Consider the following 12,455-nt stretch of genomic DNA (forward strand, 5'->3'; position numbering starts at 1 on the left):
AGCTTATGATAGTTGATTGTGAGTGAGTTTATTCTGAAGAGAAGTTTGACTGTGATACCTCTTTAGCGAATATATACATATAACCACCATTGTTTGTGACGCTTAAGTATACCACCATTCTTGATAAGGTTTGAATGCATAATTATCAATATCGTATGATACACAATACAATTCGTACAATACGATACGATTCACAAGTACAATGATACGTATCGTGGGGTGTAACAGAAAGTTATTTGTATCGGACGATACGATACGATACATATCATATATCATACGATTTGAAATTAAATTAAAATTTTTAATTTTAATAATAAAAAAGAAATAAAGATTTGATTTATGATTTAAATTAAAAAATCTAAAAAATTATTATTATTATAGAAAATAAAATAAAAATTTAATTTATAATTTAAACTCAAAAATCATTTTAAAAAATTTATATTAATAAAAAAATTTTAATATCTATTTTTGAATTATCTTTTCTTATATTTTTATATCTTATGAATCAATATGATTCACGATACACAAAAATCGGCCAAACTAGTTATTGCGATTTAACAATCTTGTTTGAGGGTATCTCTAGCGTGACTAGAGTGATCTTTTTGTCATTCTGCTAGTGGAAGATTTTTTACCCCCTACCTTACGTTGAAATTTGGTGTGTCTTATTCTCCATTTCCCTATTTTTCTGCGTTTTTGGCCTCTCTGATGATCCCTGACAGTTTGTTGTGTTGGCCGACCGACACAAACATGTATAAAACAAGAAAGCATTGAGAAGTACTTTAGAAAAAAAAAAAATTAAAAAAAATAATCTTCGAGTATAAGTAATTTAAGAAATAAAGTTAAAAGAAAAAACAAAAAAGTGAAAAAGTCCAAAAATCCAAAAAAGTGCAACCTGGAAGGAAAATTGAAGGGTAATTGATGCTGAGCGTGATAGTGAGTCAGTCCCTAACGAAACAAGCCTTTAATACTCTTCAAATTAACGTTACAAGCAAGAAAAAGTTCACAGTTTTGAAGCAAACTCAAAGAGACAGACACAGAGAGAGAGAGAGAGAGAGAGAGAGAGTCCTATAACGTACAAAACAGAAAAATAAAACTTGGGTTTTCTTTAAGTTGCACCTTTTGGTGTTCTTTTTATCAAATCTCACAGTAAGTTTATATTTTGGCTTGATTAGTGTGTTGTTTTGCAGGTTTCTCTCCTAAATTTTTGTGCTTTTTTCGTTTGGGTATCAGTGGTTTTGATTATTATTATTATTATTTTTTGGTTTTGTATTGAAGGGGTAGCGGTGTTTGGACAGTGGGAAAATGGGTTTGTTTTCTGGGATTTTTCTGGGGATGGCATTCGGCATAGCATTGATGGCTGCGTGGCAGCGCATGATGAGGTACCGAAGCGCCAAGCGAATTGCAAAGGTACGGTGGTTTTGTGCTGTTTATCTTGAATTTGGGTTTTGTTGAAGAAAAGTTGATGAATTGAGATATAGTCAGTAGGATGAGTCCCTGAATATTTAAAAGAAAAACTGGGAGATTTTTAGGTTCATGGAACAGCCAATAACTTACTAGTGCTTTTTAATTTTTAATAAAGCATGTCATATTGAAGGGGTGTAATCAATGTGAGAAAAGAGTCATATGGGGCTGCAGAACTATGACTTTGAATACAATTTCTCTTGCGAAAATTTATGGGATTAGTGTTTCTACAATTGTGTCATTTTAGTCAAAACTATTGTGTTTTAGGATGAGAGAAAGTGGGAAGATATTTTTTTAATTTAAATATTAAATAAAAAACACTAATTTTAATTAAAATGACTGTACTTTAAAATGACAAATATTTTTTCCAAAATTTATATTCTGAAACATTGTAGCTCAAAAGAAACTGGTGGGAAAAGAAAAATACAGAGTATGCTTTTGTTAAGAAAAATAGTATGGAAATAATTTGTCAATTTACAGAATTGATGTCCTCTATTAAAAGGCAGGAGCAGACCCTAATTAGCAATATCTCCGACTTGAAAGTGTTCTTTCGGAGAAATACAATCAACCACTGCCTTAAACACAGAGAAGACAACTGTTGTAGGAATTTGAGGCCTTAGACCTATATGAAGTTCACAATCTCTAGTTGTGAACTCTTGGTGAAAACTGAAAAGTTGTATCATCAAAATATGGAATTTCAGAGAAAATGTTGATTATTTTGCAATTCTTAATTTCCAACAAATTCTCCACTTTGTTCTATCATTTGGTGTTATGGAAGACGATATTCCATTATAGAAAAAAGAGGGGAAGTTTAACTAGGGGGGGATGATAAGACATACTCCAGAGTAGAAAAGACAAGAAAAAGAATGAACCTGAAAAAAAATAAAGATTGCAACAAAATTATCCAGCCTCTTTGCATAAACACAATCATATTACAAAGCAGGTTTAGGGGCAGGGAGATGCCCTTAAAGATGTGAGCTTTCTGCTTCAACCAAATCCAATAGAGAACCGAATGAGTTGCAGACTGCCACTAAATATTAGCCTCCTTGTTTTTACCAAAACCTTTAGAGTGGAACATTGGAAACCATTCCAAGGTAAAAGTAAGCACCTAGCATTCACGGACAGTCCGACACCCAAAAAAGGGTTATTCCATGTGGACTTAGTATACAAAAATGAATTCTCTTCTGTTAATGAACTACATAAACATATCAAGAGAAAGAGTAGTTGATGCCTTCAATCTGCAGCAAGTCATTTTCAATAATTGCTTTTCAAGCAAAAAAATTGATATTAGAGGAACTTTTGACTTCCAAATGGGTTTGACTATGAGAATCTCTGATTATTAATTAGGAGAGTAAGCTAGAATTTGGAAGAAAGCTTTACAAGATAACACTCCAGAAGATTTCAAAGCCCAACTCTCCTTTCTCTATATGATCAACTCCAAGCCTGAGTGTCCCTTAGACAAGGAAATTTTGCATTCCAAAGCTGTGCACTTCTGCTTTGTACTAACTCACATTTACTGTGGTTGATTTTTAATCCTTAAATGTCTTGAGAACAAGTCAAGGGCTTTAGGACTGATTCAAAAGATCTTACTTTGACCGATGCTTGCCTTTAAGGTTCAGCTTGAATGTGAAAGAACTCAGGAACTTTTAGGGTTTACGAAACCATTGACAAACACCTTACTCTAAGTGGTTTTCTAACTTACTGAAATTTTGGTTTTTGATAGAGCCCATTGGTATTGATTGATCCATGTACTTGTAGGTGACTCCAGCTAGTGGGATGGCTTGGTTGTTGTTATTAGTTTCAAGGGTTATTGGGTAAAATAGTAACTTCACAACTTTTAATGAAAAGGCAAGCCTGGGGAAAGAACAGACTCCCAAAGAAACACAGGAATATTTTCCCATCCTGTGGGTTCCCTTTCCAATCCCTCTATTCCACAATCCAAACAAAGCCTGAAAGTAATGTAAAATAAATTGCGCTCAAGAATCAGAAACAAAGTGTAAAGAGAAAGTTGGAAATTTTGAATGCAGTCATTTTCAAAATTATCATGAAGTTTAAATCAAATGCCGTTTTTTTTTTCAAAGTATAATTCAGAGGCATGGTGGGTGCATATGTGTTGTGTGTATACCATCATGTGTTTTCTTTTCTTATTAAATCCTGTATTGGTATTAGAACAAAAGGTATATAGTGCTCGATAATTGTCATTGTCCATAGTTTTATGGAGTATATGACTATAAGTGCATAAATGTAACTCTGTGTGTGAAACTGCACTGTAGTGTATTACAAGATATTATAAATGAAGTATGATGGGAAAATTTGAACCAGAGGAATCTTTGCTCGTTGAATGACATCTAACGCTGTTATCTCTGCACAATGAGTTACAAGCAAGGTAGTTAAAATCGAGTATTTACCTAAAAACGGAAGGGGGATAAAAATTCAGAAAACGTAAAATCGTAATAAAAAAATCGTAAAAAAGTAAAAGTGCTTGGAATGTTGATAAAAACGTTTTGATGAAAAAAATCATAAAAATGTAAAAGTGCAGTTTTAAAACGAGTTTTTAACTACTATGGTTACAAGCTTATCAATCATTTATCTGTTTGTATCATAAGCCTGTGACATATGTCCAAATTGTGCCCTTTCCCTGTGGCTGTGAACTTCAACATGGAGTCTGGATCCTGGATTCTATAGTGATTTAACCACACATGGAAGAAGACAAGAAAAACAGGGAGATAAAAAGGAAAATGAAAAAGGAATGCATCATAACTTAGAAAGACCCATACTATGATTAATACTACAACACTAGCAAGGATATCTTGTGTAGGGTTCCTCTGGGGTGAACATAATTATATTTAACAAAAAATTGTCGCATTTTAATCCGCGGAGATATGTTTTTTCTACTTTTCTTAACATTATTCTTTTTTGTCTGCAGGCAGTTGACATTAAACTCCTTGGGTCCCTTAACAGAGATGATTTAAGGAAAATTTGCGGTGATAATTTTCCTGAATGGATATCTTTTCCCGTATATGAGCAGGTGGAATTTTTGTCTGTCATTGTGATTACTTAGCTTTCTACTGAAACGATTTAACACAACACTCCTATTATTCCAGTATTATATATTGGCAAAGCATCTAATGCAACTACAACATTAAGATTTTGAAACTCTATTTCTTGTTTCCCAATTCAAATACTGCGCATGTGCTCTGTATATGACCCTTCCTTGCATGGGCTTTTTCAGGTGAAATGGCTAAACAAGCAGCTATCCAAACTTTGGCCATTTGTGGCTGATGTGAGTAAGCTTGCATGCACGTTATATGTTTGTATAACTATCTACAACATTTTGTTTGGTGTTTTTACGTTGATTTCTGGCTGGATTTATTTTCTAGGTTAGACTGTGATGTTTCTGTTGTTTATGTAGTATGTTATTTTACAGAATATATTTTATTCGTAATCAAGATCAGATTGTTCATTTATTATGGTATGACATTATATTGCTTCTAACACCCTACTAGTTGTCCAGTTTGAAAAAGAAAAAGAGTATATTGGATCTGTTGGTTATGGGGAGAGACTAAATTCAGGATTCCTCATTGATAACTAATATAATATAGAAACTCAAAAAACAAAACCATGAAAACTGGATTTCATTCGGTATTTAGTTAGGTTTGTATCTCCGTCTTCCCATTACTAGATGTTATAAAGTGACAATGTTTGCCTGCATTTTTGTAATTGACTTAACTTTAGGTATCTTACATTTAGTAAATATGGGTGATGTTTATTTTCATGAATGATATTTGCATTTTGGACATTACCTGCTTTGTTTTGAATGTACCATGCTTCAGATTCAGTGTCCCCTTGAGTAAAGCTTATCTATACTGATATGCCAAAACATGGGTATGGATCTGTTTGGTGTCTGGGATATACAAAGTTTATCTTCAAAAATAGGAAAGTGGGGATACAACAACAACAAGAGCCCTTTCCCACTAGGTGGAGTTGGATACATGAATCAAATGACACCATTGTGCTATGTCAAAAAATAAGTCTTCAGAAAGGCAATCTAGATCTAAATCTTTTTTAATTGTTTCTCTTAGAGTTATTAAAAGTGGAGACGATGGAGCTATTTAAACTTTTTATATTAGTCAAAAGTCAAGAAATTCGGGTGAGTGGTTATTATAATTAATTGAAATAAAACAAAAAAAGGTGGGTATTCATGTCAAGATAGTATTGATTGCTATTTCTGATATGCAGAGAGATTGGCAAGATCGCTGCTTCTTTTTCCTTGATTTTTTTTTCAAGTTCATTTTTTTCTCTAGATTTCTTTTTTTCTTTTTTTAATGAGGACATGTTATCCTCCTTGATGCAAGGCATGGGGAGCCAATGCTAAGCATAGATGCTATGGTGATATGAACCGTTCTACAATATATGGTTACGATCAGCCTACTTGTCATGAATCACACCCCTTAGTTGTATTCTCTTCCTTTCCCAGTAATAATTTTTATTCTAAAGAAGTAGCTCAATGCACAAGGTTCTTTCCATTGTGGGATCTAGGGAAGGTATTTATGCAGCCTTATTTGGACTTGAGAGGCTGTTCCTGTGACTAGAACCTGTGACCCCTAGATCTTGAGGCAGCAATTCATTAAAACCAATAAACTGTGTGTATGTTCTCTGCAACATGCACCTTGCTTTCCTTAGACATAAATCTTTACTCTTGTGCTTAGGCTCTAGGAGACTTTTCTACTTTGATTTTCCTTGCAAATCTTCTTTTCAGAGGGGTAAATAGCTGACCTATCTTGGTATGGATTGTGATTACTTTTAGGCAGCTACATTGGTGATAAGAGAATCTGTTGAACCACTATTGGAAGAGTACAGACCCCCGGGAATTACTTCATTGAAGTTCAGCAAGCTGTCTCTTGGAAAGGTGCCCCCAAAAATCGAAGGTATCACTTAACAGTAATTCCTCTCCTCATTCTTTTCATTGCTAAATTCACTACTGCACCTAAGGAATGCATAAATTCAGATAATAAGGTTGATCTGTCATTCTATTTTACAACATTTCTTTTAGGATGCTTCGTATGTGTTAGAGAAATATTAAAATCATTAAGGTAGCCTCACCCACTAGCTTAAGCTTTTGGATTAAATTGATTTTTTACATGGTGTCAGAGCCTTGGTGTCACGGGTTCGATCCCCACTGCCTCCATTTAATTAATAATCAATTAAGTCTTGTGAAGTTTCTTAGCACAGGTAGATGGGCCTGTACATTGTCCACCCTTCAAGCCCAGTGGGCTCTCGTGTGAGGGGGCGTGTTAGAGAAATATTAAAACCATTAATGTAGCCTCACACACTAGCTTAAGATTTTGGGTTGAATTAGATTTTACAATATGTAACAAAATTGTGATACTTTTTCAAGGTTATAACAAAATTGTGGGTGCTAAAATGTTTAGGGATAGGGGAGGCTGCCCCATTCCAAGGTAATGGCATGCCACAAGCCTCAACTAGGGCTTATAGTGGTATTTTCAAATGACCTACCAAAGAAGGAACCCCATTAGGAATCAAAACCAAAATCTTAGATTATTTTATATCTAAAAGCAATACAATCCTGTCTGGTTCATAATATCTTTTCAAAATCAGGGAAAGAAACAATTATTGTAAGATTCAAGATTTAATATGTCTTGTGTTAGAATATATCTTAAAGTAATTTAGACTATCTTAAATTATCTCTTAGGATTTGTTTTCGTATATCTATATATTTCATGGTTTGTTTCCTTATTTAATTAGGATTTGGAGTCTTTATTAGTAGAAATAGGATTTATTGCTTTGTAGTTTTGAGCACATCCGTTGTACCAACATACCTAATTTATTCAGTCTTGATTATCTCTTTTCTTCCTTGCATACATAAATTCCTATAATTTCAACATCTTGGATCAAAGATAAATCAATTAAATGGATAAATAAAATCTGGAATAGCGTGGTTTTACAATCAATCAAAATATTTAAGGTCTGTCATATGCAACGTAATCCTTGCAACAATAATGTGGTTTGTTAAAATCTGTAAATATATGGATTTCGTGCAGTATTGATGATATTGTTATTAAACTGTTTGACTTGAAACATTCAGTCAGACCAAACAAAATGTTATGAGATACAATTTTTATACCACGTTTTTTTCTCCGTCAATTTTTTTGTTGAATTTTATTTGTATATCTAGATTTAATACAAGCAGTTTTTTTCATCCATGCAGGTATTCGTGTTCAGAGTCTTAACAAAGGTCAAATCATAATGGACATTGATTTCCGTTGGGGTGGTGATCCCAATATTGTTTTGGCTGTTGAAGCTGCACTTGTTGCTTCAATCCCTATTCAGGTTAGACTCAGAAGAGTGTTTTTCTATGTTGAATTTCATGTTCCCATAAGAAATCTTCAAAATTGTGTTACTGTCTTTTGCTTCAGTTGAAGGATCTCCAGGTTTTCAGCATTATTCGTGTTATATTCCAACTTGCTGAAGAAATCCCCTGCATTTCTGCTGTTGTTGTTGCCTTACTTGCTGAGGTAATTTATTTGTTCTATTCACACTGCCTAAATCAATATGAATTCTTGGATTACTTTGGATGATAGTAACTTGGGATGCTAATATTAATTCTTATTCTTGGAATTGCTAACTTTTCCATTAACATTTAATCAGCCAAAGCCTAAAATTGATTACACACTGAAGGCTGTTGGTGGAAGTTTGACGGCACTTCCTGGAATTTCAGATATGATTGATGTGAGTTTTATTTTATGAACTTGTCCCTTTTCCTCCTCAAATGATTTTGAATTAATATTTATAATCCACTCTAACTTTTGCCTAACTTTTAACAGGATACTGTGAACTCAATTGTTACTGATATGCTCCAATGGCCTCATAGGATTGTCGTTCCACTTGGGGGTATACCTGTTGATACTAGGTAATGTGAATCTTATGGAAGCTTTTTCTGCTTCTCAAGTTTCTTTCTGAATGCGGATCAAAGCATGTCTAGGTTTATTACTATATCTGATAAACAATATTTAAAATTGAGTTTGATATTGATGTGGAAGTATTTCTTAAGAAACGTGCTTCTGTTTCTTTTTTTGTTCCTCCTCCCCCACCTTAAAATAAAGAAAAGCAGATTGGGATTTGGGAATATGCCAATTTCAATGTTTATGCTCAAATATTTCGCACTGCATAAGCTCTTCTGTTTTTTTTTTGCAGTGAACTGGAGCTTAAACCCCAGGGAAGGCTTACAGTGACTGTAATGAGAGCGAATGATTTAAAGAATAAGGAAATGATTGGGAAATCTGATCCTTATGTAGTTGTGCATATTCGACCACGGTTTAAGGTTAAAACGAAGGTTATTGATGACAATCTGAATCCTGTTTGGAATGAGGTATTTGACTTGATTGCAGAAGACAAGGAGACCCAGTCACTCATTCTCGAGGTTTCACGCCACTAATACTTTGCACTCTTCTTTTTGTGCTACTTTATTCTGCCTCCTTTGTTAGGAATATGCTGTGACCTTTTGCTTTCACTACTACTCGAAAAGTAGAATGTATCCTCTTCACTTATGCCAATTGCTTATGGATGAAATTAAGAAATTTATGAATAATTTATTTTTTTGGATATTTTAAATGCATGAACATGAAAGTACCCTAAATATAGTTTGTTCATATGCTTTGATTTGACAAGCAGTAACATAAGTTAGTTTTTCAGAATTACCATTCAAATATTATCACATTATCGTGAGTAGGGTTATTTTGTACAATTCTTTTGTGGAAATAAGAGTGGACACAATTTTGTTTCCCAATAATATTCTACTAAGATTAAGCATCAATTGTAATGTAATAATCATAATAGAATAAATCCTCTTTGAAATTTGCTGGATTCCTTTTTGCGGTCTGGACCATAGTTGATACTTTATTTTCTTCCCTTAAAGGTTTATTAATCTGTCTCTACACAGCTACACCTGTTAATTTGAAATATTCTTTTTTTTCTCTCCCTCTAACTGCACAGTTCCTAGTATACTATTCGTATTCTATGATTGATTTAATAAAATTAACATCAATAATTTTCATGACTCTGCAAATAGGTTTTTGATAAAGACATTGGGCAAGATAAGCGATTGGGAATAGCAAAATTACCTCTTATTGACCTGGAAGCAGAAACTGAAAAGGAGTTGGAATTGCAGCTGCTGTCATCCCTTGATACTCTGAAAGTGAAAGATAAGAAGGATCGAGGATCCTTGACCATAAAGGTATAAATAGATGTTATTGATTTATTTGTGTTTGGGGATGACATCATAACAAAATTTCTTGGGCTATGCATGATATATAATAGATGAAAACTGAGAAATAGAGTGGAACCTTTTTTCTTTCCCTTTAGGTTTTCTGATCATGCTATCGTTAGCGCATTTTACTACCTCCCTATTTTTGTGTTCACTTACACTACTCTCTTTTAGAGTGCGAATGCTCCTTTGTGATCGTAAGGTCAAATGTTTGCAAAAATGCAAGTGTAAGGGAGCGTGCAATCGACTCTCACTCACCCCTACCATCGCAAAGAGTTGGGGAGCCTGTGTACATTTTAACAGGATGTTGTCTTAGTTGATTTAAAGTTATAATCTAATATGAAATTTCAGATCTTCTATCATCAATTTAACAAGGAAGAGCAGTTGGCTGCACTGGAAACTGAGAAAAGGATACTAGATGAAAGGAAGAAACTGAAAGAGGAGGGAGTTATAGGAAGTACAATGGATGCAATAGATGGAGCAGTATCAGTAGTTGGGTCTGGTGTTGGACTGGTTGGTACTGGTGTTGTTAGCGGTGCTGGGCTTGTGGGAAGTGGAATTGGTGCTGGAGCTGGGCTTGTTGGCAGTGGCCTTGGTGCTGTTGGTAGTGGACTGAGCAAAGCAGGAAAGTTTATGGGTAGGACAATCACAGGGCAAGGTGTATCCAGAAGGAGTGGTTCATCTACTCCAGTCAATAATGTGGAGGAGAGTGGTGGTGGTGCAAAGCCTCTGTAACTGCAAGAGTAATGAAATGACCTTGAATATTTAGTTTAAACTCTCACAGTAGATGTATATTACCTATGTTGCTTGTTCTTATATATATATATATAGAGAGAGAGAGACATTTTCTGAGGCTGTTGTTGATGGAAATAGATTGAAGACTGATAGCTGAAATGTGGATTTAGTTTTAGTTGTACCATCTTTATCTGTAATTATAGTTTAACTTGGATGTGTAATAAAACCGAACAAATTGTAAAAATTCCTGTTATTCGTAGGAAATCAAAGTGATTCAAAACGGAAATTTTGTTACAGTAATTATGGTTTATCTTTATCTTTAGCTGCCTTAGAGCAGACGGCATTAGGTACTCCATCTGAACCCATGACCGTCCTAAATTCATCAGCCCCGCAATGATCTTCAATTCTCTCCTTTGATACAAGCTCAATTATCGGCTTTTTATCCTTGTGATGCAAAAACACAAACATATAACTGATTTAATTCTTTTGGTAAATTATGTACCAATTTAATGCGAGTGAAACACACATATTGAGAATTGTGCACGTTTAAATCATGCATCATCTTCATACGCAAAATATACAAAAATCAACGCAATACAGGAAGTGCAAATCATGTCACGCATTTTGTAAATCATGATAGTGGTAGGTGCATTTTAGCTTTTGCATTGACGAGTGAATTAAATGCTCATACTCTCTAGACATGTTTTATTCGTATTAAATTGGTAAATAGTTTACCAAAAAAGTTAAATCTGCCATATGTTTGTGTTTGTTTTTTTGCATCATAAGGGTAAAAAAACCTCAATAACCTCATCCTCGGCATTTCCTTGAATGACATGATTGTTTCCCCCCTCCATAGTTCCATGGTTCTCTTCATGGTGTCATTGTTGTTTCATTGGAGAAGTAAGAATCTCCCGCTTTATTCCGTTTATTGCTGCTCCTAAGGATATCATCTTATTCCTGCGTTTTTTCAATCACCTTTTGATTCACCTCCGACATCATCTGAGAAAAATAACGTGTAGTTACTTTTTAGTTTCTCATCTCTCTGTTTCTCACTTCAATTCACTTTTCAGCTCATACCTTTCAAGCTCAATTAATTAACTCAATCAATTTTTCAGAAAACCAAATGAAAAATATTATATTTGTCGAGACCAAAAATGTAATTTAATTTTGTTAATAAGAAATCATAGATTTGTAAGCAATACGTAAGTAATTCATGTGCTGGATTTTGATGTCTAGAAGTGAGTAAACTAAAATTATGGGGAAAAATCATTTTCTTCATTGACTCATTTTTCACGTTTTTACCAAATTCACCAAATGCCCGGAAATATATTCCGACCATATTTGTACACAGTTTTTTTAGCGTGCCATTCACCTTAAACTTGTGATCTAGCCCCCAATTTATGCTAGTTTTCCAAGTAGCAACTCTTACAAGTGGAAAGATAATCCATGACAAGATGATTTATATAGGAAGATTGCACTTCATGCATTTGTAGCCAAACTTTAGAGAAAGAAAACTAGCTTGCATTCTTTGGCCCATATATTATTCATGGGATAAGTTATTCTACCTATTATTTTTTCTGTTTTTCCTTTGCTTACCACTCTTCAATACCGTTAGATCAGAATCTTAACTAACATTTATTTTTCTCTCTCTTCTTGAGATTATGATTTAACGGTATTGGAGAGTGGTAGGCATAGGTAGGCAGAAAAAATGGTAAGTAGAATAACTTATCCCACATAAAAGAGATACAAAATTATATAATAAATTAATGTGAAGTAATCTAATGATTTATAGACAAAGAAGATGTATACTAAATTATATGGTCATAAAATACACAATTTGAAGCAAGGTACAAAAATAATGAAGGTAAAACAGAAAATACAGACCCAGATAATATTTTTATTAGGTATAGGTTATTCTACCTACCTTTTTTTCTGTCTACTTTTGCCTACCACTCTAAGACCATTAGATCAGAAT

The 12,455-nt window shown here is 33.9% G+C and overlaps 1 protein-coding gene across 1 annotated transcript; it reads left to right on the plus strand.

Annotated features, from left to right (window-relative positions):
- The first annotated feature begins 963 nt into the window (after nt 1–963).
- LOC133286263 (calcium-dependent lipid-binding protein-like) lies at nt 964–10,706 on the plus strand. The gene is made up of 12 exons (XM_061483657.1): nt 964–1,146; nt 1,276–1,407; nt 4,388–4,489; nt 4,694–4,744; nt 6,269–6,389; nt 7,691–7,812; nt 7,899–7,997; nt 8,131–8,211; nt 8,307–8,392; nt 8,677–8,902; nt 9,551–9,715; nt 10,097–10,706. Exons 2-12 carry the CDS (start codon nt 1,303–1,305, stop codon nt 10,478–10,480), a joined length of 1,542 nt encoding a protein of 513 aa, XP_061339641.1. The 5' UTR covers nt 964–1,146; nt 1,276–1,302; the 3' UTR covers nt 10,481–10,706.
- Nucleotides 10,707–12,455: the final 1,749 nt, after the last annotated feature.

Source organism: Gastrolobium bilobum, unplaced genomic scaffold, assembly GCF_033153095.1.
Source record: "Gastrolobium bilobum isolate Gb01-03AN ecotype WA unplaced genomic scaffold, APGP_CSIRO_Gbil_v1 utg12063, whole genome shotgun sequence".
NCBI lineage: Eukaryota > Viridiplantae > Streptophyta > Magnoliopsida > Fabales > Fabaceae > Gastrolobium > Gastrolobium bilobum.

Coding starts and splice junctions, on each gene's coding strand:
- LOC133286263 (XM_061483657.1), top strand. CDS start 1,303: ATGGGTTTGTTTTCTGGGATTTTTCTGGGGATGGCATTCGGCATAGCA. Junction 1,408..4,387: donor GCGCCAAGCGAATTGCAAAG/GTACGGTGGTTT, acceptor TTTTGTCTGCAG/GCAGTTGACATTAAACTCCT. Junction 7,813..7,898: donor TTGCTTCAATCCCTATTCAG/GTTAGACTCAGA, acceptor CTTTTGCTTCAG/TTGAAGGATCTCCAGGTTTT.